The following is a 25,598-nucleotide window of genomic DNA, read 5'->3' on the forward strand; positions in this document are numbered from 1 at the left end:
TTACAACCTGATAGCAATATTTTCTTGGACTACCATTGGTGAATTGGTGAATTACATTAATCATGCATTGAACTGCATCCATATATTCTGCCAACAATTCCTTAATTAATGTATGTCATGTAATTGAGTCAAATAGAACCTATTTTAAAACCTCTTATGAAGTTGGTTTTGAAGCATAAATGGGAATTAGATTTTTTTTTACTGATTTGTAATAGTAGTTAAACCACTGTCAGTTCCACTTGAATTATGCGAGAAATGGTGGTGTAAATGCACAAATATTTATATAATAATCATATCGATGTAAACTTGGTGTCACGCGATGATATGTTGTGTGGTCCTCCCACTACGACGCTAGTAAGCATGCTGTTTATCAGGCTGCAGATTTAACTACATTTTGAACTTCACAGGGTGGTGAAAATGCACGCTTGATGCTTCTTTCCAGTAAACATTGAGTCTTATTCTGGTGACATGATGCTTAGCTGCAGTTTGACTAATCAAAATAATCTATATTTTTTTGTTCATAATAATGTCATTGTGTAGGCTATACCCGCACTGTATCTGAGAGCTGTTGGATAGAGCGCACATGCCAAGACCAGTGGGCACATTTGCTATATAACGCAACAGTGTTACAGTAGAGTTGAAAATGCAATGGAAACCCATTTAACTTGTATTTTTTATTTAACCACTGAAGTTATTTTTATGTGCACTACGTTATCATGCACACGCAACAAGTCTGTTTGAAGGAAACACCCCTCTGGTGGGAAAATGCACATATTGCTTTTATGCACATTTTAGAATATAATATATAATAGACTATTTCCGGTATGGCGACCGTGAGGTAGTAAGGTAAAGGTGATCCGCTTGGCATTCCCTTTTTTATAAAAAAAAATGTGCCTCTTAAATTTGAAAGAACTCGACTCAAAAGTCAAGAAATAACAAACATGTTGGCATACTCATTGTTACGGCAAATACTAGATCGAGAAATAAAAACAACCACAGCGAAACAACGCGGTCATGGACCAAGTAGCTGATGACTCGACTAAAGTGAGTTTAGAGACACTACTAACAGAAAAGATGAAGAAAATATCAGATCTAAACTGATATGACTGAACTGGGCAAACGTATGAAGGAGGCCGAAACCGGGTTAATTCTAGCGATAATTGCATGAGAGAAACTCTAGAAAACTGTGGATGAACAAAAATACAATCATTACGGGCCTTACTGACAACGTAAACGGGATGGATGACTTCAGTCACCGCTCAAATCTTTGTTTCGTAAATTTCCTCGAAAGCTGTGGAACAACCGGAATGGAAGAATTCCAGGAAAATGTAATATCACACAACTACTGGGCCCGGAGAACTTCACACGGGCTCCCACAATTGAATAAGCACATTCGAACAGGCGGCCCAGGAGGGGACACCAGCAGCAAACCAAGGGGCATCATAGCAAAGTTACTTAACTATAGGGACAAAGATAAAGTTCTATGACTGGCCATCCAAGCCAAAAAGTTGGAACTTTGTATGAGGGCCAACGGATCTACAGTACATCAACACCAACATGAGCAGAGACCTCTACATGAAGCGCAGAGAAATTGACACCATAAAGAAAAAGCTATGGGGGGGAAAGAATCCTGTTCCCTTTGATGTACCCTGCTCAACTACGGGTCAGAAGGAAGGAAAAAAACATCACACTGATATTAGCAAAATAGGTTATCAGATAGGTTACCAGATTTCTGGATAACCTGGACAAGGAGAACGGTGGAAATGGCCGTGATCTATTGGTTTTAAGTAACGAACTGACAAGTGAACAAGACAACATGATGATTGCTATGATCTCCAGACAATTATTTTTGAATGATCAAGAGCCAATAGGCTATAAAGGCTTGAGTGGGTGCGAAGAATTGAAATGGCCCATATGTGAAAAAGACAGGGAGAGTTCAAATGTCACACAGCCTAAGTCGCTGAAATTATAAGCACACAGTACTTTTATTTATGTTGCTTTCTTCCTTCTTTAAAAACAATAATGTACTTTTGTCCAAATTAAGGCATGATAATGGGGAAATTGATATATGAATTGAAAAATGTGTAATCAATGTCAAATCAAATCAAATTTTATTAGTCACATACACATGGTTAGCAGATGTTAATGCGAGTGTAGCGAAATGCTTGTGCTTCTAGTTCCGACAATGCAGTAATAACCAACAGTAATCTAACCTAACAATTCCACACTACTACCTTACACACACACACAAGTGTAAAGGGATAAAGAATATGTACATAAAGATATATGAATGAGTGGTGGTACAGAACGGCATGGCAGATGCAGTAGATGGTATAGAGTACGGTATATACATATGAGATGAGTACTGTAGGGTATGTAAACATAAGTGGCATAGTTTAAAGTGGCTAGTGGTACATGTATTGCATAAAGATGGCAAGATGCAGTAGATGATATAGAGTACAGTATATATACATATGAGATGGGTAATGTAGGGTATGTAAACATTGTATTAAGTGGCATTGCTTAAAGTGGCTAGTGGTACATTTTTACATAATTTACATAATTTCCATCAATTCCCATTTTTAAAGTGGCTGGAGTTGGGTCAGTATGTTGGCAGCGGCCGCTAAATGTTAGTGGTGGCTGTTTAACAGTCTGATGGCCTTGAGATAGAAGCTGTTTTTCAGTCTCTCGGTCCCTGCTTTGATGCACCTGTACTGACCTCGCCTTCTGGATGATAGCGGGGTGAACAGGCAGTGGCTTGGGTGGTTGTTGTCCTTGATGATCTTTATGGCCTTCCTGTGACATCGGGTGGTGTAGGTGTCCTGGAGGGCAGGTAGTTTGCCCCTGGTGATGCGTTCTGCAGACCTCACTACCCTCTGGAGAGCCTTACGGTTGTGGGCGGAGCAGTTGCCGTACCAGGCGGTGATACAGCCCGACAGGATGCTCTCGATTGTGCATCTGTAGAAGTTTGTGAGTGCTTTTGGTGACAAGCCGAATTTCTTCAGCCTCCTGAGGTTGAAGAGGCGCTGCTGCGCCTTCTTCACAACGCTGTCTGTGTGGGTGGACCAGTTCAGTTTGTCCGTGATGTGTACACCGAGGAACTTAAAACTTTCCACCTTCTCCACTACTGACCCGTCGATGTGGATAGGGGGGTGCTCCCTCTGCTGTTTCCTGAAGTCCACAATCATCTCCTTTGTTTTGTTGACGTTGAGTATGAGGTTATTTTCCTGACACCACACTCCGAGGGCCCTCACCTCCTCCCTGTAGGCCGTCTCGTCGTTGTTGGTGATCAAGCCTACCACTGTAGTGTCATCCGCAAACTTGATGATTGAGTTGGAGGCGTGCATGGCCACGCAGTCGTGGGTGAACAGGGAGTACAGGAGAGGGCTCAGAACGCACCCTTGTGGGGCCCCAGTGTTGAGGATCAGCGGGGTGGAGATGTTGTTACCTACCCTCACCACCTGGGGGCGGCCCGTCAGGAAGTCCAGGACCCAGTTGCACAGGGCGGGGTCGAGACCCAGGGTCTCGAGCTTGATGACGAGTTTGGAGGGTACTATGGTGTTAAATGCTGAGCTGTAATCGATGAACAGCATTCTCACATGGGTATTCCTCTTGTCCAGATGGGTTAGGGCAGTGTGCAGTGTGGTTGCGATTGCGTCGTCTGTGGACCTATTGGGTCGGTAAGCAAATTGGAGTGGGTCTAGGGTGTCCGGTAGGGTGGAGGTGATATGGTCCTTGACTAGTCTCTCAAAGCACTTCATGATGACGGAAGTGAGTGCTACGGGGCGGTAGTCGTTTAGCTCAGTTACCTTAGCTTTCTTGGGAACAGGAACAATGGTGGCCCTCTTGAAGCATGTGGGAACAGCAGACTGGGATAAGGATTGATTGAATATGTCCGTAAACACACCAGCCAGCTGGTCTGCGCATGCTCTGAGGACGCGGCTGGGAATGCCGTCTGGGCCTGCAGCCTTGCGAGGGTTAACACGTTTAAATGTTTTACTCACCTCGGCTGCAGTGAAGGAGAGCCCGCAGGTTTTGGTAGGGGGCCGTGTCAGTGGCACTGTATTGTCCTCAAAGCGGGCAAAAAAGTTGTTTAGCCTGTCTGGGAGCAAGACATCCTGGTCCTCGACGGGGCTGGTTTTCTTTTTGTAATCCGTGATTGACTGTAGACCCTGCCACATACCTCTTGTGTCTGAGCTGTTGAATTTCGACTCGATTTTGTCTCTGTACTGAGACTTAGCCTGTTTGATTGCCTTGCGGAGAGAATAGCTACACTGTTTGTATTCGGTCATGCTTCCGGTCACCTTGCCCTGGTTAAAAGCAGTGGTTCGCGCTTTCAGTTTCACGCGAATGCTGCCGTCAATCCACGGTTTCTGGTTTGGGAATGTTTTTATCGTTGCTGTGGGTACGACATCGTCAATGCACTTCCTAATGAACTCGCTCACCGAATCAGCATATTCGTCAATATTGTTGTTGGACGCGATGCGGAACATATTCCAATCCGCGTGATCGAAGCAGTCTTGAAGCGTGGATTCAGATTGGTCGGACCAGCGTTGAACAGACCTGAGCGCGGGAGCTTGTTGTTTGAGTTTTTGTTTGTAGGCTGGAATCAACAAAATGGAGTCGTGGTCAGCTTTTCCGAAAGGGGGGCGGGGGAGGGCCTTATAAGCGTCGCGGAAATTAGTATAACAATGGTCTAGTGTTTTTCCAGCCCTGGTAGCACAATCGATATGCTGATAGAATTTAGGGAGTTTTGTTTTTAGATTAGCCTTGTTAAAATCCCCAGCTACGATGAATGCAGCCTCAGGGTGTGTGGTTTCCAGTTTACAAAGAGTCAGATAAAGTTCGTTCAGGGCCATCGATGTGTCTGCTTGGGGGGGAATGTATACGGCTGTGATTATGATTGACGAGAATTCCCTTGGTAGATAATGCGGTCGACATTTGATTGTGAGGAGTTCTAGATCAGGTGAACAGAACGACTTGAGTTCTTGTGTGTTGTTATGATGATCACACCACTTCTCGTTAATCATAAGGCATACCCCCCCGCCCCTCTTCTTACCGGAAAGATGTTTGTTTCTGTCGGCGCGATGCATGAAGAAACCAGCTGGCTGCACCGACTCCGTTAGCGTCCCTTGAGTTAGCCATGTTTCCGTGAAGCAGAGCACGTTGCAATCCCTGATGTCTCTCTGGAATGCTACCCGTGCTCGGATTTCATCAACCTTATTGTCAAGAGACTGGACATTGGCGAGTAGTATGCTAGGGAGTGGAGCGCGATGTGCCCGTCTCCGAAGCCTGACCACGAGACCGCCACGTTTTCCCCTTTTTCGGCGTCGCACAGGGTCGCCGGCTGGGATCAGATCCATTGTATTGTGTGGAAGGCAAAACACTGGATCCGTTTCGGGAAAGTCATATTCCTGGTAGGAACGATGATGAGTTGACGTTAATCGTATGTTCAGTAGTTCCTCCCGACTGTATGTAATGAAACCTAAGATTACCCGGGGTACCGATGTAAGAAATAACACGTAAAAAAACAAAATACTGCATATTTTCCAAGGAACACGAAGCGAGGCAGCCATCTCTTTTCGGCGCCGGAAGTAAGAAGCTCACAATGTGAGCAACATATCATCACGTTTCGATGATCTTTTTATTTTTATTCTCCCATAGTAAGTGCAATGATTCATGATAATGAGTTGAATGAATGAAGAAACATGAGCAATTGCCGAGTTTATAAAAGAGAGACACACAAGCAGGCCATGTGGGCGAAGCCCACAATTATGCACCTTTCAATCATTATTTCCAGCTCTTTGTTGGACAATTTATATTGAAATTAATTAATTAACTGAATTCCAAGGTGGAATGTATGAGAAATGTGACCAAGCCAACTGAACATGTAGCTGAAAAACTCTGAAAAATCAAGTGAATAAATGGCACTCAATTTTGCTCTACCAGTGCCCAGAGCGGACGGATGTTGCATTGATGTTAATTGTCATTATAAACCTGGTGATTCGAGCCCTGAATGCTGATTGGCTGAACGCTGTGGTATATCAGACTGTATACCAATGGGTATGACAAAACATTTATTACTGGTCTAATTATGTTGGTAACCAGTTTATAATACTAATAATGTACCTCAGGATTTGTGGTGTATGGCCAATATACCACGGCTAAGGGCTGTATCCAGGGACTCCGTGTTGCGTTGTGCATAAAACCAGCTCTTAGCCAGGGTATATTGGCCATATTCGATACCTCCTCGGCCCTTATTGCTTAATTATACCACCTGCTCTTAATGATCATCGCGCTCTGTCCCCCAGTGGGTCAAGACGAGTGCGCCCCACGTGGTTGCGGGCTGTACAGGCCTACATCAGTTTGCATTTATTTCATTGGAGAATTAGATGGAGAGTTTAACCAATTTCTCTCTTTAATATACTATAATGATGCCTTATGCTTAAATAATCAAATTTGTTTGATTCTCAATTAACACAAAAGCAAGTGCTTTTAATGTTTTTTTTCTCTTGTTATTGTCCAAGAGAGGGATAACCTATTCCTTTGGCTTAAAAAAACAAACAAGGGGTAGGCCTATCACGCTGGCCAGGACAAATGATCAATGTATGCTTTAGAAGGGTCTCATCCATCTCAGAAGGTAGAACCAGCCCTAGACAGGACTCCTTAATAATAATCACTATGTTTACTTCACAAACACTAATTATACTAGTTGACTACACATAGCATGGACACATGGGTACTGACAGTCACACTCCACAGTGGTTGGTGATTGGTATGGGAGCTGAATACGCAGCCACCCAGACCCCTCTACGGTCAGATATTACACATACGGACTCATTTTTTAAAAACTTTTTAAAAAACAAATATTTACATTTGAAACAAAAAAATCTGAAATGTTTAACATGTTGTCCTAGTTGGGCGATATTGGATTTACCAATGGAATCATAAGTCGTGTTATTATGATTTATTACTATTATATAGACTTAGTATAACAAACATTAAGAACACCTTCCTAATATTGTGTTGACCCCCCGCTTTTGCTGTCAGAACAGCCTCAATTCATCGGGGCATGAACTCTACAAGGTGTCAAGCGTTTCACAGGGATGCTGGCCCATGTTGACTCCAATGCTTCCCAATGTTGTGTCAAGTTGGCTGGATGTCCTTTGGGTTGTGGACCATTCTTGAAACACACAGGAAACTGTTGAGCGTGAAAATCCCAGCAGCGTTGCAGTTATTGACACAAAGTACTGCGCCTGGCACCTAGTACCATACCCCATTCAAAGACACTTAAAAATGTATATATATTGCCTATTCACCCTCTGAATGGCACACAATTCATGTTTCTATTGTCTTAAGGCTTAAAAATCCTTCTTTAATCTGTGTCGTCCCCTTCATCTACAGTGATTAGTGGATTTACTTTCTGAAGGCACTGTATTTACTACCCTTGATTTTGTTTTACATTTTGTTGCCTTACAGCCAGAATAAAACATTTATTAAATTGAGATTTTGTGTCACTGGCCTACACACAACCCATAATGTCAAAGTGGAATTATGTTTTACACTTACCCTATAAAGCTGGAAGTCTTGAACTACCTCATATGAAGGTGTATTACTGGGCTGCACAACTGTGTTCACTTTAACAATGGACAGCAGACTATCCTTGTGCATAGAGAAGTATTGAAGGCATAAATGTAATACCTTATGATCTAAAATATATTCACTACTTCGGTTCCAAGGCATTGAAGAAAAAAACAGACAATCCAATGATTCTCAATTCCATTCGTATTTGGGAAAATGTACATCAATTCATGAGGTGGAAAGGAACAATATCAACAGGCACCCCTATTTGGAATAACCCCACTTTCCCTCCAGTGTTTAATGACCACCTTCAAGTCTTGGTTCCAAAGTGGCATCCATGAATTTTGAACATGTGCACTATACTGAACAAAAATATATACTGAGCAAAAATATAAACACAACATGCAACAATTTTAACTATTTTACTAAGTTACAGTTCATATAAGAACATCAGTCAATTGAAATAAATTCATTAGGCCCTAGACTATGGACTTCACATGACTGGGAATATAGATATGCATCTGTTGATTTACAGATACCAGCTAAGATGATTTTTGCAGGTTTAGAACATTGTCATCTGCACTATTCCAAACGCACTTTGAATTAAGTATTCAAAATTAAATGTTGTGGTCATTTTTTGGAAACGCCTTTGCATTTTTTATGGTAAAAATGTCCGTGTCATTGTACACTTGGTTGATGAGAGACCACTAACTAACTATCACAGTGCTAGAACATATATTCTAACCATATCTTTGGTCTGTTTCACCCCAGGGGAAAGTGTTCTCCTCCATTGAGCCCCAGACGAACATCAACGACGTGTGCATCTATCCTGGTTCTGGTGAGAATCACCTCAGAAAGACTGGTCCATTCTATGAGCAATGAGCCAGATACACTAAACATTGCTTCTGTACCGATTTTAACTTGGAGGGTTGACCTACGTTACAGGCACTCTTATCTGCTTGGTAGTAATTTATCAGTATGCTCAACTACCACTAGATGGTGCCAAGTGACCTCATCAACAAGTCCTAAACACTTCTGCACCAAAGATATGCTTCTTTGTGAGATGGCTTGGACTTTGCTTTTGAAATAAGACTGCAACTCTATCCACTGACAGCTTCTCTACCAGCAATTATGCCTAATTACAGCAATCTTTAGTGAGCACTTGAGTTAAACTGTTTAAGACGCTCATTCACGATGTAATTGCTGTAATTTCACGTAAATAGCAAATCGGCACAACCATTTGCATGGATGATTTGTTGTCAAAGGAAGATGAAGATGGGAGCAAGCCAGGCTTTTGTCAGTAATGGTTACACACATTTTAACATTTAAAAATCCAGCAAGGGTTTTGCTATTTCCTATTTGACTCTGTGTAGTCTACTGCCTGCATACCTACTCTAGTCACCCTATGTTTATGTGGGCTCTACTTTCTGCATGTTCATGCAGTTAGGCTTGTAACTAGAGTCAAACAAAACCAGCAGACAATGAGCTTTTTTGTACAGTTCCGCATAACCTTAGTTTATAACCATGCTAACTTCAGTATGGGGAAAAGGATCTGGTTGTTTCGTTAGCTCATCTCACTCATTCACATCTTTTATTTTTCTCTCCTAACTTCACAGGTATGCTCTTCACTGCCAATGAAGACCCCAAGATGAATACATTCTATATCCCTGTGAGTTCTACCACCCTTGCACTCCCTCGGGCTCATTTGACAGTTTGGTTTAACTGCTAGTTTTACATGCCTCGGTGTGCATGTTTGGTTTGAAAGGTACATTTTCCCATGAGATAGAGTTACTCCGTGGTGTGAATTGAAACCAAATCGACCAAGGCAGTATAGAGAACGCACGAAAGGACGATCTCTGTTTTGAGGTCTTGAGTGTTTGAGACTTTCATTTGTTCAGTTTAGTGTTTACGGCATCCCCATTTGGCTGGTGTTTTATGGTCCGCAAAAAAACACTATAAAGGGCATTATTCATAGAAAACCTCCCACTGGGTTTTACCTAGAAAGTACCCTTGTTGGAACGTGAATGTTCTTCAGCAACAAGTGGCCTTGTGCCTACCCCAGTGGTTCTTAACCTGGGTTCGATCGAACCCCAGGGGTTCGGTGAGTCAGTCTCAGGGGTTCGGCGGAGGTCAAGACACACATCCGACTCATATGATTCGTGATGACACTCCCCGCTTGGCCATCATTGGCTGCAGGTGATCACGCTACATCGCTTGGCCTATCTGTGCTGCAGGGAATTTGGTGCGCTCAGTAGTCGACTTGTGACTGTCGTGATGGTACGTCTTGTGATTTCTTTCTTAATATTTTAATCCCTTCATACTTGCTATGTCGAGCAAAAAAAGAAAGTGGTCGGACGAATATGTACAATATGGATTCACATGTATAACGGAACGTGATGGGAGTCAGTGCCCTAACTGCATGATTTGCAATGCCAAGTTGAGCAATTCTAGTCTAGCACCGGCAAAACTAAGAGAACACTTCCTTAAGCTGCATGGAGATGGAAAATACAAGAACACAACGCTCGCTGAATTCAAGGTGAAGAGAGCCAGATTCGATGAAAAGGCTACTCTGCCTGTTCTCGGCTTTGTACCCATTAACAAACCGATCCTCACAGCATCGTACGAAGTTGCTTACCTGATCGCAAAGCAGGGAAAACCACACACCATTGGTGAAACACTCATAAAACCAGCTGTGTTGAAGATAGCGAATATCATGCTGGGAAAAGAGGCTGAAGTTAAGTTATCCCAAATTCCTCTTTCAAATGACACCATCAGCGACAGAATAGAGGACATGAGCAAAGACATCTTGGCTCAAGTAGTTGCAGATCTGATTTCAAGCCCGGCAAAATTCAGCCTTCAACTCGACGAGACCACAGACGTTTCCAATCTAAGCCAGCTTGCTGTATTCGTGCGCTATGTGAAAGACGACGTGATAAAGGAAGATTTCTTATTTTGTAAGCCTCTTACAACAACAACTAAGGCAGCCGATGTGAAGAAACTTGTGGATGACTTCTTCAAAGACAACAATCTTTCGTGGGATATGGTTTCTGCAGTTTGTTCGGACGGAGCTCCAGTCATGCTGGGAAGAAAGTCTGGTTTTGGTGCGCTAGTGAAAGCCGATGCGCCACACATCATTGTTACGCATTGTATTCTGCACAGGCATGCGTTGGCAACAAAAACCTTGCCTCCAAAACTGGCAGAAGTATTAAAAATTGTAGTGGAATGCGTGAACTATGTGCGAACTAGTGCTCTGAGGCACCGCATCTTCAGTGAGCTGTGTAAAGAAATGGGCTCTGAATTCGAGGTACTTCTGTACCATTCTAACGTTCGGTGGTTATCCCGGGGACAGGTGCTGAATCGTGTTTTTGCCGTGCGTGTGGAATTAGCCCTGTTTTTGCAAGAGCACCAACATTGTCATGCAGATTGCTTCAAAAATTCTGAGTTCATTCTCATTTTAGCGTACATGGCTGATATCTTCGCAGCTCTCAACCATCTCAATCAAAAGATGCAGGGCGGTGGAGTCAACATCATCGAAGCGGAGGAAAACCTGAAGGCTTTTCAAAAAAAGCTACCGTTATGGAAACGACGAACAGAGAACGATAACTTCGCAAACTTTCCCCTGCTGGACGACTGTGTAAGTAAGATCGAAGATGTATCTGGAATCGGAGACATTTCTGTACCCGCGGAACTGAAGCAAGCAATTGCCACGCACTTAGATGAGCTTGCAAAGTCTCTCGACGGATACTTCCCTACAAGAGAGTCATATCCAGCATGGGTGAGACAGCCGTTCACGTTTAGTGTTGAGACAACAGATGTCAATGATGAATACCTCGATGAAATCATTGAAATTCAGCAGAGCCAGGTTCAACAGCAACTCTTCAGAACAACAACGCTTTCAACGTTTTGGTGTCAACAAATGGTAACGTACCCTGTTATTGCTAAGAAAGCTCTGGAGATTTTCATACCGTTTGTTACAACATATCTGTGCGAGCAATCCTTTTCGAGGATGCTGGACATAAAAACGAAGAAAAGGAACAGACTTTGTTATGAGAGTGGCACTTGCCAAGGTGAAGCCGCGCATTTCTGAACTGGTCTCTGAAAGGCAACAGCAGAAGTCACACTGATTTGCAGTAAATATTCATTATTATGTTTTTGTTTTTGTGTGAAAATCATGTTTTGATGATTTTGTTCTTTGAACACACAGTGTTGATGTTGATGAACGGTTCATTTTGTGCACCAGTAAAATATATACCTATGTTTTGAATTTGAAAAAATCATATTTTATTTTTCCAATTAAGAAGGGTTCGGTGAATGCGCATATGAAACTGGTGGGGTTCAGTACCTCCAACAAGGTTAAGAACCACTGGCCTACCCCTATACCAGCCTTTCAGTTCTTATAGGAAAAGTGTTTGTACATTGTTAAAAAAATATATATAATTTTTTTTTTGACTCATTTCAAAGTTAATGTGTGTGTTTCTACGGTAAAGTAGTCTCTCTTTATGAAGTTGAGGTGTGTGTGTACTGTAATGTAATGTAGTCTCTGTATAGAAAGATCATGTGGTAACCCTGACGCGATTAGTTTCTGGTCCCATTCATCAACCACTGATTAGATCATTGCGGTGGAGAGCTACAGAAAACAAGGTCTTAAATAGCGTGTGTTTGGGGCTACAAAGAGCTTATACTGAACTTTGGAAATATTGCGTTCATCTGTTAACAGCAAACACATTCTATTTTTGGTTATTGGAGTTTTGGAATACTTCTGCAGAAAATGAAGGCCGATATCAAACATTCACGTAGCAGTGCTCAAACTGCTCTGAATAAATAGCTACATTTTTCGCTCAGGTATGGTATGAACATCAATGGTAACTTCAAATATAACACAACGTTGTCACCTTGTTTGGTTTACTCATCTAATATATCATTCATGAATTTGAGGCAGGAATATTATTCCAGTTCCAGAGAGCTCCTTTCTCCCTGGTTTTTCAACTGGTGTACAAAGGCCTCCAACACATGCCTCCCTAGCTGCCTACATTATAGTAGGGCAAAGTTTGGAAGTTAACATTAGCCATTTGCTCTTCAATGATTACACTGAGGAAGGGGACATTACGTAGACTTTGAACTCCGATTTGATAGGACAGAACTCAGTTTGGATTGAACCCAGTGGCATTAAATTATCTTACGATAATGGGGTGATTTCAATCTGATAAGACTCATTCAATCCTTGTCGACTCATCCTCAGAGCCCTGAGAGGATTGGATAGGTGCAAGCAACATGGCAGAAACTACACCTAGCCAACTGGAATGTTGCCAACACCTACTTCCCTTACCAGCCCTCAGCGCAGTGAAAAGATAAATATATTGAATTAGAATTCTTCAAATGTTCCTTGTTCTTCATTCCTTGTCCCTCCTTCACTACATCCCTTGTTCTTTTCTCTCCTTCCTCCCCTCCATGTTGTCCCTGTGTAGGCACTGGGACCTGCTCCTCGCTGGTGCTCCTTCCTGGACAACCTGACAGAGGAGCTGGAGGAGAGCCCTGAGAGTACCGTCTACGATGACTACAAGTTTGTCACCCGCAAGGACCTGGAGAACCTGGGTGAGAGTAGGGCTGTTAAGTGCATAGATTACATGTATTCTTTCCCCTGCCCCTGCTTCGAGACTGGTGCATGATAATGGTCCATTCTAAATCCAAACAAATTCACACATATTATTTGGTATATGTAAAGACAAGATCATATCAAGAATAGTCTGATGGGTGACAATTTTAGCTTATCAGTTGTGAATGATATATTATCACTTGTGAATAATGCCCAGCTTGTGTGCAGTAAGGCAAGAAACTGCCTTTTTCCCTGACTTTCAAAAATAATAATCGCACACCTCATGTAGCCTAGCACATAGGCATATATGTTTTGATAAGGTTTGTATCACAACTAAAGTGGCCAAATAACTTCTTAAAATGATGCACATTAATCTGCTTTACCAGGGGGTGTAGAGCCTAATTGGCATACAAACTCAACGCGAGTTTCAAGTTTGGGGAAGATTATTTTCACCATAAAAATGCTTCTTTATAATTAAAGCATTACATGTATAATCACATTTGCAGTCAGTTTTGAGAATGGTGTTTTCCCGCTAATAGATTGCATTTTGGAACATTCACGCTTATCGCCTACTGCCGTATAATGTGAAGAAATAGCCTAATAGTTGTAACCTTTTTAAGCTAAACGTTCTGATTTGTTGCGTCAGCGCTGTTGTTTTTAGAAGGATTTTGATTCTAGTGGTTGAATTCATTTGGGATCTATCATGTCTAAAAGACTATGTTTGAATATTTATTTCTCCCACAGAATAGAAAAGTCAACTTTTGTACTATGGGGGATAGTAGATTGACATAAGCGAGTGTTTTTGCTGTTTGTTAGGCCTACTCATCTTGTTGGCTGACGAAAAGTAAATGTGGACAGTTCTTCCAACATCTTCAATATGCGCCTCAGAATTCGATAAAGACACACGCAGTTGCTTCCCCGATGTGTCTGTCTTCACTTGTAGCCTGTGAGAAGGACCCGATCACGTGATGGATATTGGCTAATAAGAATTGAGATACAGTGCATTCGGAGAGTATTCAGACCCCTTCCCTTTTCCAAATGTTGTTTTGTTACAGCCTTATTCTAAACTGGATGAGCGTTTTTCCCCCTCATCAATCTACACACAATACCCCATAACAACAAAGCAAAAACAGTACAAAAATAAATGAATATGAAATATTACATTTACATAAGTAAATGTTTGGCAGCGATTACAGCCTCAAGTCTTCTTGGGTATGACGCTACAAGTTTGGCACACCTGTATTTGGGGAGTTTCTCCCATTTTTCTCTGCAGATCCTCTCAAGCTCCGTCAGGTTGGATGGGGAGTGTCGCTGCACAGCTATTTTCAGGTCTCTCCAGAGATATTCGTTCGGGCTCTGGCTCGGCCACTCAAGTACATTCAGAGACTTGTCCCGAAGCCACCCCTGTGTTGTCTTGGCTGTGTGCTTAGAGTTGTTGTCCTGTTGGAAGGTTAACCTTCACCCCAGTTTGAGGTCCTGAGTGCTCTGGAGCAGGTTTTCATCAAGGATCTCTCTGTACTTTGCTCCGTTCATCTTTCCCTTGATCCTGACTTTTCTCCCAGTCCCTGCCGCTGAAAAACATCCGCACAGCACGACCCTGCCACCACCATGCCCCACCGTAGGGATGGTGCCAGGTTTCTTCCAGATGTGACACTTGGCATTCAGTCCAAAGAGTTCAATCTTGGTTTCATCAGACCAGAGAATCTTGTTTCTCATGGTCTGAGAGTCCTTTAGGTGCCTTTTGGCAAACTCCAAGCAGGCTGTCATGTGCCTTTTACTGTGGGGTGGCTTCCGTCTTGCCACTTTACCATTAAGGCCTGTTTGTTGGAGTGCTGCAGAGATGGTTGTTCTTCTGGAAGGTTCTCCCATCTCCACAGAGTAACTCTGGATCTCTGTCAGAGTGACCATTGGGTTCTTGGTCACCTTCGTGACTAAGGCCCTTCTCCCCTAATTGCTCAGTTTGGCCAGGCGGCCAGCTCTAGGAAGAGTCTTGGTGGTTCCGAACTTCTTCCATATAAGAATGATAGAGGCCACTGTGTTCTTGGGGACCTTCAATGCTGCAGAAATGTTTTTGTACCCTTCCCAAGCCTCGACACAATCCTGTCTGAGTTCTACGGACAATTCCTTTGACCTCATGGCTTGTGTTTTGCTCTGACATACACTATCAACTGTGGGACCTTATATAGACAGATGTGTGCCTTTCCAAATCATGTCCAAATAATTGAATTTAGCACAGGTGCACTCCAATCAAGTTGTAGAAACATCTCAATGGAAACAGGATGCACCTGAGCTCAATTTCGAGTCTCATAGCAAAGGGTCTGAATACTTATGTAAATAAGGTATTTCTGTTCTTATTTTTAAAACATTTGCAAACATTTCTAAAAAACATTTTTCGTTTTGTTTTTATTAGGTATTGTGTGTAGATGTATGAGAAATATATATATATATGTGGGGGAGAGAAAAAAAATTATATTTTAATACATTTTAGAATAAGGCTGTAACGTAACAAAATGTGGAAAGATTTAAGGTGTCTGAATACTTTCCGAATGCACTATCTGAGAGAGCCATGTGAGTGAGAGGTTCTTCGGAGCATGCAGCCTGGAGAAGGGTATTATTATATTCAGCCCACAGGCACAACGACCACTGGCTGTAAAAGGCATGGATTTTTGGGGGGGGGTATTACGGCCACACAAAGGGGATGCTGCCGGGAAATTTGAGGAATTATCAAGTGCTTGTCAAATTATGAATGAGAAACTGATGAAGTGTGTGCACCCTGCGCAAAAGATAAAGCAGAGCCTTTCATGCGACTTTTTTCAAATCATCATTATTCACATCATGCAGCCTTATAATGTATTAAAAATCTAAATGTATAGCCTAATGTTTGTATCACAACTAAGGTTGCATAAATAACTCTAAATTAAGCATATAGGAGGACCTGTTTCTTTGTTAACCGCTCAACACAGAATAGCTGCATATGCGCACTCCCTCAAATCATTTGGAGAAAATATCCTTTCTATTTTATTCAGCTATGTTGAATTGTATTCTTCATACTGTAAAATAATGCCACGGAATTCTAAGCAAATCTTGTCTGCTAAATTAAGTATGGCTCAGCCAGATCAGGACCTAACATAAGGACAACTCAGAGTATGCTATTTTGTTCTTCTGAAATAGACTACATTTTCATCATATCATGTTTCTTTAGACCTGTCTACAATAAATAATGGATTTATTGTGATAGTGTAGGCTATGTTAGATTGATTTATTAGACTTGTTTTAAAAATGTAGATTTTCCAAAGGTCTGCATCAGTGTCTTGTAGGCTGTGCGTGGAAGCCAGGAGATGTTAGATGTGTTTGTTAATTAATGGTCAATTACCGTGAGACCGGCAGTTATTTTCTTGACAATCACCAGCTGACAAAATGTCACTACCGCCCCAGCCCTAGGTGAGAGGGGGGTGGAGATTTGTTCATCTAAGATCTCCAGAAATACAAGTGCCTATTGAATCGAGCATTCAAGTTCTTTTAGGCCGACAGGTCCTAGGGAAACTTCAAGGGCTGTCTGCACTACACTTGCCATTCAGTGGAGACCATTTTGAATTTAGGCATATTGAGGCAACACAACAGCCCGGTTTACAAGTCCCTCCTAAAAATGAACGGTAGGGGAAACACTGGCGGAATGAAGAGAGAAATTAAGCAATGGAATAAGGCATAGTGAGAGATAAAGGGGTGGTGAACAGAAGGGTTGAAAGAACAGGAATGCTTGGGTTAGCACTAAAGAGATCAAATGACAAGGACGAGAAATTCAGTTGGTTGGGGAGGAATAAAAGGAGGGTGATAGAGAGGGAGGGTGAGAGAGGGAGGGTGAGAGGGGTGGAGTAGATTAGGGGGAAGGGGAGTTCAGTTCACTGCAGCTGTGAAATGTCCTTGTTATGTAACAGACAGGCTGCCAGCCGGATAGTGAGATTTCTGGGGAAAGGGGGGTTCTATCTTTTTACCACACACACACACACACAGTCCTTGCCAGGGTTGGGGAGTTACATGTAATCCGATTACAAAACAGCTAACTGTAATCTGGCCAGTGTAGGCCGTCATTGTAAATAAGAGTTCTTAACTGACTTGCCTAGTTATACGTTCCATTACCAGCAAAAATATTGTAATTAGATAAACACTTTTGAAGTACTAGATTATTACTTCTTGGATTACTTCTAAATGCTTTCTCAGTGACATTCAATTCAGCATTAAAAATAGGCACGAGATTAAGTTTGTTCCACCTGAGCAAGTCTGACCACAAGTCAGAGAGCACTATGATGACACACCATATACGTTTGATGGATCCTTTTTGTCTTCTAATGCCTCTTAAAAGGAAAGTAATCCAAAAGTAACGGAAATTAATCAGATAACCTTACTGAGTTTGGGTAATCAAAAAGTTACGTTACTGATTACAATTTTGGACAGGTAACTACTAACTGTAATGGATTACACTTACAAAGTAACCTAGCCAACCCTGGTCCTTGCGTGCCACAACTCCCACACATTCCTGAATTAAAGTGGTCTTCTGGAATGAAACTAAGCAGAGACTAAAAAGCCTCATGGCAGTCACTAACTCAACTTCATTCAGAGCTTAAAGAATTGTGGCTGGAGACTGATGTTACAAAACTTTATCTAAATGCTCTCATAAGGCGTCTTGCCAAATGGCTGAAAGGTCAATGTTAGCCGAATCTAGCACTAAATTAAACAAGCTTTCGCTACAGTCCTGTTGAAAAAACTGTTTTTCTTTAGCATACATTTGATTATTAAAGTCTGTAATATGAAGTAAAAGCTTAATGATCGTAAAACCCACTTTGCTAAGTATATGCCTACCCTATGTTCCCTACTGTCCTGAACGTGTCAGTTTAAATGGGAACAACCAGCCTGTTGAAAGAAGCAGATGTCTGCAGATATCTGTAGTCGTATGCCATTTTCTTACAGCACATTCCAATTGGCTGTGTCTCAAAGTTAAATTGATAGTTCACCCAAATTACAAAATGACATTAGTTTCCTTACCCTGTAAGCCAGTGGTATTCAAAGTCAGGTACGGCGGGGCCACCAAATTTAAATAAAACTTTATTTTTGGGGGGCGGGGGAACCAAAAATTAACAGTACAGATTCTTTTATGGGACAATATACAAACGTTTTTGACAAAGATAAATTTGCAAAATACAATTTCATTAAGTAAATTAATGTATTGCTTCTCTTAATTTTGATAAGAGATTAATATGTACTGAATTGAAGGTTATTTGTTGATGTGAAAATCAACATTTACAACATTAGATTTGTGGTGGGGTTGACAATTTCTGGCGAAAAAAATTGTCCCCCCACTGAAAAAGGTTGAATACCACTTTTGGAAGCGGTCTATGGACAAGGTATGACAGCAATCCATGCTTTGGTTTAGTTTCCCTGGCACTGTTCCTGGTAATAAATCCCATTCATGTCATGGTACCGATATTAGCATTTTACGCGCATCATGTTCAAATCATCTATAAGTGATGTCGTTGAGCTTCACAATCAATTTTAGATACTTTCAGATGATTTGGACATGATGCGTGAAAAATGCTAATATCGGTACCATGACATGAATGGGGCTTTTGCCGCAACTGCTAAAACGTTAGCATTTGGAAACGGTGCCAGGGAAATAAAAACAAAGGAACTCCCCACACCTGGTTGTCTAAGGCTTAATTGAAAGGGAAAAACAAGAACCTGCAGACACTGAACAGCGACGTAAAGGTAACGTAAGGGTAATGGCGGGCTGAAGGGATTTATGTAGAGCACCTCAAGATAAAACATAATATTCGAATTATCTGCTAAATTAGACTAAAATATTAGCACTACATAATCTGGTGAGTGATAACCTTCAATCTGGACAATAACACAAAACAAATTCTAAAACTAGAGACATTTATCGACAAATATTACGAAAGCAGGCAACAAACAAACATGACGGAGAGTAAGACAGGGGAACCGATTACAAAACGTAAACGTGACTCTTCTACAGACACTGATGATTTAATATTCTCACCACCGGGAATGGTAAAGGTCGAAACCGATCTGTTAAAATCAATAAATGACAAACTGGGTATTCTTGAATTAGTTAGTAAGGATATAAAAGAGTTGAAGGCAAGCCTAGAGATGAGTGATGAAAAAGCTGCGACATTGGAGAAGGAAACGCACAAGCTAAAAGGGATAGTCAATAAGATTGAAACCGAAATGATTGGAATTAAAAAGGAGAACACCGTTCTGAAAGAAGCCTTACTGGACATACAAACTAGATCCATGAGAGAGAATTTGGTACTTACAGGTATCCAAGAAAAAGAAGGAGAAGTTCTTGAATCTGTAGTTAGAGAGTTCCTCCTTACAGCGCTTCAGATTCCGCGCGAGGTTGTCGACAAAATCCATCTTGAACGTGTTCACCGCTTCGGACAGAGAGGGCAGAGGTACGAACGCCCAATTGTTGCCAAATTTGCTTCATTTAAAGATAAAATAATGGTTAAAAGCCTGGGTAAAAGACTTGCTGGGACCAAAATTGGCATGAATGATCAGTTTCCGAAGGAAATTGCAGAACGGCGCAAAGTTCTGTATCCAATTTTCAAAGAAAATAGATTAAAAGCGAAACGAGTAGCTCTCGTCGTTGATAAACTATATATTGAAAACCAGTTGTTCAGAGACACAAAGACTACTCCATGGTTATTTTAAAATTTACAAAGTTCTCATAGACGAGGAAAATAAACACAATTCAAGCCCGGTTACTGATTGTAACAATATAACAAAAATATATAGCTTTTCTATAAATCTTCACAAATAACTAATTGAACACACAAGCTCTATTTTTACATAGTGAAGATAAAAACTAAGTAAACAGAAGGCACAGTATGTGTGGATGGTATGGTTTGTGTTTATTTTTTATTTTATTTGTTATGTTTGGAAAGTTGAGTGAGTGAGTAATGAAATGGTTGCATATCCCAGAGCCAATGTATTGCTGTGAGCCGGGTATGAGAGGGATTTCAAGGTTGTTCAGATGATGGATATACTTTTATAATGAATTATACGTCTTATTTATTTATTGTCCTATCATGGAGAACTACATTTATTTTTAATTTTTAATTAATTATATCTAATTATTTATTATCCTATTTTAATGGTACGGTCCATGGCCCTATACCCTAGACACCCACCTGAATGACCCAGATACTAAGGAGAAGTCCCTAACTGTTTTATGTGCTCGCTGTAAGCGGTCTGTATGCAGCTAAAATGAGGTCAGAGACCAAGAGCAGCACTGCCCCCTCAAGATTCTGAGCCTGCTTGGCAGGGTTGGTCCTGCAAAGCCAAAGCCCCCTAAAGGGAGAGCATAATATACAAGGAAATTCTCAAAGCTGCTAATGAGAACCTTGACGACCTTGTACCTAGCCGGTGGGGATTCCGGTGGGGTGCCCCCACCCAGGCAGTGGCAGTGCTGGCAACACTAGCTGCAGTAACCCATGGGGAGGGGGTCACACTCGGACATTCAGAGAGGGGGTATATTATTGTGGCCCTGGCGGCACAAAATCAAAGTCGGACTGCATGGAGATGCGTGGGGACATGGTCATGACGGGTGGCCGTATTGTGGGTGTATCAGGACTAAGGTGTACATTTGACCACCATTATCTAGGATGTGACAATGGTAAATAAATCTCTCAATTTTTGCTCATTATTTTGCGCGGTCTTGCAGGCCTTCTCATGCAGCTGCAACTGCAGTAACATTTGTAAATCATGACCCATCTTGAGTTGGGCTCTGGGATGGTGCAATTGTTGAGAAAGTGAGCTTATGGTTGTGTGGGGGTAAGGGCTGAGTGTGTGTGTGTGAGTGTATGTGTGTATCCCACAACTGTTGCGAAGGAAGAAGTAAAAGATGTTAGGGACAATAGAGGATGATCCACAGCTATATATAATACAAATCGAGGTGAGGGAGATGGAAATGCATATGGCAATTGATCTACTACAATCCGGTAAATGGCACTGTATGCTCTTTTCAAAGGATGGATCCCAGTCGGTTCAGGGCTATGGGATACAGGGGGTCGAGGGTGGTCTGCCGGGCATTGGGATGACAACCCAACTCGGGTTGAGGAGGGCTTTTAGCGGGTGGAATAGTAGGGACCAATTGGAGGTTTACTTAGTAGAAATGCAAATATCATGGTACAACTATATAGACACTCAATCATTATGTTACTTTTTAATAGTACGTTTACAAAAATATATTCTGATTAAAAGACTGAAAGGTGTGTCTCATTATGGTAAGTGGTGAAATAAGTATAGCCAGTTACAATTGTAATGGCTTAGCAGATAATAAGAAAAGACGATCAGTATTTACCTGGCTAAAAGAGAAGGATTATAATATCTATTGTTTACAGGAAACCCATTCAACAGTTTTAGATGAAGTTTTGTGGAAAAAGAACTGGGGGGGCAAAATATATTTCTCCCATGGGCAAAGAAATTCAAAAGGGGTGATGGTCTTAATTAACAATAATTTTGATCCAAATGTGCAAATTGTCCAAACAGATCCTCAAGGTAGATGGATTATTTTAAATATGTTATTGGACAATAAACAAATATGGCTGGTTAACCTATACGGTCCGAATAATGATGATCCAAGCTTCTTTGAAAATATATATAAGAATTTATCAACTCTACAAGCAACACTAGACTCTATTATTATAGTGGGAGATTTTAATACAGTCTTAAATACCTCTATAGACCGGAAAGGAAATCACACTACAAACTATCACCCTCAGGCACTTAAGGAAATCATGAATGTCATGGATATATTGGAATTAGTGGATATATGGAGACTTAAATACCCTGATTTAGTGAGATATACATGGCGGAGGCTGAATCAAGCTAGTCGTCTTGACTACTTTCTTATACCATTCTCTCTGGCACCAAAAGTTAAAAAAGTGTTGATAGGGGATAGAATGCGGTCGGATCATCACATAATTGGCATATATATTTCTCTTACAGAATTTCCACGTGGGCGAGGATATTGGAAATTTAATCAAAGTCTACTAGATGATAAATTGTTTAGAACTAGGACAGAAGACTTTATAACTGACTTTTTCAGACATAACATAGGTACAGCAGATCCCCTTATTGTATGGGACACTTTTAAGTGTGCCTTTAGAGGCCATGCAATTCAGTACTCATCTATAAAACAAAAGCAATTTAGATCAAAAGAGTCCATATTAACAAAGGAAATTGAAGGACTAACAGTACAGTTAGATAGCAATAAAAACGGTACCACAGAGGCACAGAATAAGTTAGAGGAAAAACAAAAAGAAATGGAGGAACTTATTCAAGAAAGATCCAGTGTAATATATTATAAAAATAAAGCGAACTGGATGGAATATGGGGAAAAATGCACCAAATTCTTTTTCAATCTTCAATATAGAAATGCTACCAAAAAAAATGTATTAAAACTTGTTACAAATGATGGAGTCACGCATGATTCACCAAAAGATATTTTGAAAGAGGAAGTAAAGTACTTTAAGAATATGTTTTCGTTTCAGGCTCCTCCATTTCCACTAACTGAAACTAATTGTATGGATTTTTTTCCTATTAATAATGTAAAATTAACATCTGTACAGAAAGACTCATGTGAAGGCCAAATTACAGAGGAGGAACTGCTTGATGCAATTGGGGCCTTTAAAGATGGGAAAACTCCAGGGCTGGATGGCATACCAGTGGAAGTATACAAAACTTTTTTTGATATACTCAAAGGACCATTATTAGCTTGTTTTAACCACTCCTATATAAATGGTAGATTATCAGACACGCAACAAGAAGGTCTGATATCGTTATTACTGAAACAGGACCCAAGTGGTATATATAAAGATCCAGTCCAATTAAAAAATTGGAGACCTCTTACACTTCAGTGTTGTGATGCAAAAATCCTAGCAAAATGCTTGGCGCATAGAATAAAAAAAGTTTTGTCAGATATTATTCATCCTAATCAGACAGGTTTCTTACATGGACGATACATTGGAGATAATATAAGGCAAGTACTGGAAACAATAGAACACTATGAAATATCGGGGACACCAGGCCTGGTTTTCATAGCTGATTTTGAAAAGGCTTTTGATAAAGTACGACTGGAGTTTATATATAAATGCCTAGAATATTTCAATTTTGGGGAATCTCTTATAAAATGGGTTAAAATTATGTATAGTAACCCTAGGTGTAAAATAGTAAATAATGGCTACATCTCAGAAAGTTTTAAACTATCTAGAGGAGTAAAACAAGGTTGTCCACTATCGGCATATCTATTTATTATTGCCATCGAAATGTTAGCTGTTAAAATTAGATCAAACATTAATATTAAGGGATTAGAAATCCGTGGCTTAAAAACTAAGGTGTCATTGTATGCTGATGATTCATGTTTTCTTTTAAAACCACAACTAGAGTCTCTCCAGGGCCTCATAGAGGATCTAGATACCTTTGCTATCCTCTCTGGATTAAAACCAAATTATGATAAATGTACCATATTACGTATTGGATCACTAAAAAATACACATTTTATATTGCCATGTAGTTTACCAATTAAATGGTCTGACGGAGATGTGGACATACTCGGTATAAAAATCCCAAAAGAAAGAAATGATCTCACTCCAATAAATTTTTATAGAAAGTTAGCAAAAATAGATAAGATCTTGCTACCATGGAAAGGAAAATACCTGTCTATTTGTGGAAAAATCACCCTGATTAACTCTTTAGTCATATCACAGTTTACCTATTTGCTTATGGTTTTGCCTACACCTAGTGACCTGCTTTTTAAATTATATGAACAAAAAATATTCCATTTTATTTGGAACGGCAAGCCAGATAAAATTAAAAGGGCCTATTTATATAACGAATATGAATTCGGAGGGCAGACATTATTAAATATTAAAGCATTAGACCTCTCACTAAAGGCATCAGTCATACAAAAGTTATACTTAAATCCAAACTGGTTCTCTAGTAAATTGGTACGAATGTCTCATCCTATATTCAAGAAGGGCCTTTTCCCCTTTATTCAGATTACACCTGCTCACTTTCGGTTGTTTGAAAAGGAAATAATCTCCAAAATATCCTTATTTTTTAAACAAGCCTTAGAAAGTTGGTTGCAATTTCAGTTTAATCCACCTGAAAGGACGGAACAAATAGTACAACAAATATTGTGGTTAAATTCAAATATAGTAATTGATAAAAAAAACTGTATTTATTGAAGAAATGTTTAAAAAAGGTATAATTTTTGTGAATGATGTCATAAATAGGACTGGTGGAGTTATGTCACACATGCAGCTAACACAGACATATGGAAATGTCTGCTCTACCCAAAATTACAACCAATTAATTGCAGCATTACCACAAAAATGGAAGAGGCAAGTAGAAGGGGAAAAAAGTAAGGAACTTGTATGTCGGCCCTGTATTAAAGAACATAAATGGTTAAAGAAAAGTGTGATAAATAAAAACATATACCAATTTCATTTAAGGACCAAAAAACTGACAGCTGTGCCATATAAATTGCAAAATAGTTGGGAAGAGATTTTCGATGTACCCATTCCATGGCACATGGTTTATGAATTGATACGCAAAACAACGCCGGATTCAAAACTTCGAATTTTTCAATTTAAATTACTGTACAAAATTCTTGCAACTAATAGAATGTTATATATATGGGGTATACAATCTTCCCAGCTCTGCAGATTCTGTTGTGAGGAGGCAGAGTCATTAGATCATTTATTTTGGTATTGTCCATATGTAGCTCGTTTTTGGTCACAGGTCCAGGAATGGCTGAAGAATTGCAACATTTGCCTAAAACTAACGCTACAGATAGCAATACTGGGGGATTTGAAAAGCCATAGTCAATCAATCAATAATATAATAATTATTTTAGCAAAAATGTTTATTTTTAATTTACAATCTATAGAAGCTATGAGAATAGGAAGGTTCAAGTCTTTTGTGAAGCATCACAGCACAGTTGAAAAATATATGGCAAATAAAAATCCGAAATGGATGATGTTGGAAGATAGATGGGAGGGGTTGAGTGGAACTGAAGGGTGGGACTAATAACAAGATAAACAATGTAGGGCATACGGGATCTGTGAAATGTGTATAGGTGCGGAGCTTTTGTGAAATAGCACAGTTACAAGTGGAAATAAAATTGGATGGACAACAGAAATAGAGGAAGGACTAAGAACAAATAAGAGAGAACTATTGTAAAGTGGACTGTGTCTGTAAGATGGGTATAAGATGTATAAATTGAAGGTAAAAGCAGAAGTGTTTATTAGTTTACTCCAATTGGGGGATCGGTGGTAGGGTGCGGGGAATAATAATAAAGGTATATTCTTTAAAAAAGTATGTATGTCTATATAGGTACAGTGGG

The 25,598-nt window shown here is 40.4% G+C and overlaps 1 protein-coding gene and 1 long non-coding RNA gene across 2 annotated transcripts in view; one reads left to right on the forward strand and one right to left on the reverse strand.

Moving 5' to 3' along the window:
- LOC139553435 (uncharacterized) overlaps nucleotides 1–25,598 on the reverse strand; it is an 84,282-nt gene that overhangs the window by 23,910 nt on the left and 34,774 nt on the right. The window lies entirely within an intron of this gene.
- The window catches only part of LOC139553432 (nucleolar protein 10-like), a 54,078-nt gene that overhangs the window by 12,712 nt on the left and 15,768 nt on the right, over nucleotides 1–25,598 (forward strand). The window contains exons 12-14 of the mRNA XM_071365745.1: nucleotides 8,353–8,419; nucleotides 9,198–9,250; nucleotides 13,047–13,173. Of these exons, the coding sequence (XP_071221846.1) occupies nucleotides 8,353–8,419; nucleotides 9,198–9,250; nucleotides 13,047–13,173 (247 nt within the window). The remainder of the gene's footprint in view (nucleotides 1–8,352; nucleotides 8,420–9,197; nucleotides 9,251–13,046; nucleotides 13,174–25,598) is intronic.

Source organism: Salvelinus alpinus, chromosome 25 (assembly GCF_045679555.1).
Source record: "Salvelinus alpinus chromosome 25, SLU_Salpinus.1, whole genome shotgun sequence".
NCBI lineage: Eukaryota > Metazoa > Chordata > Actinopteri > Salmoniformes > Salmonidae > Salvelinus > Salvelinus alpinus.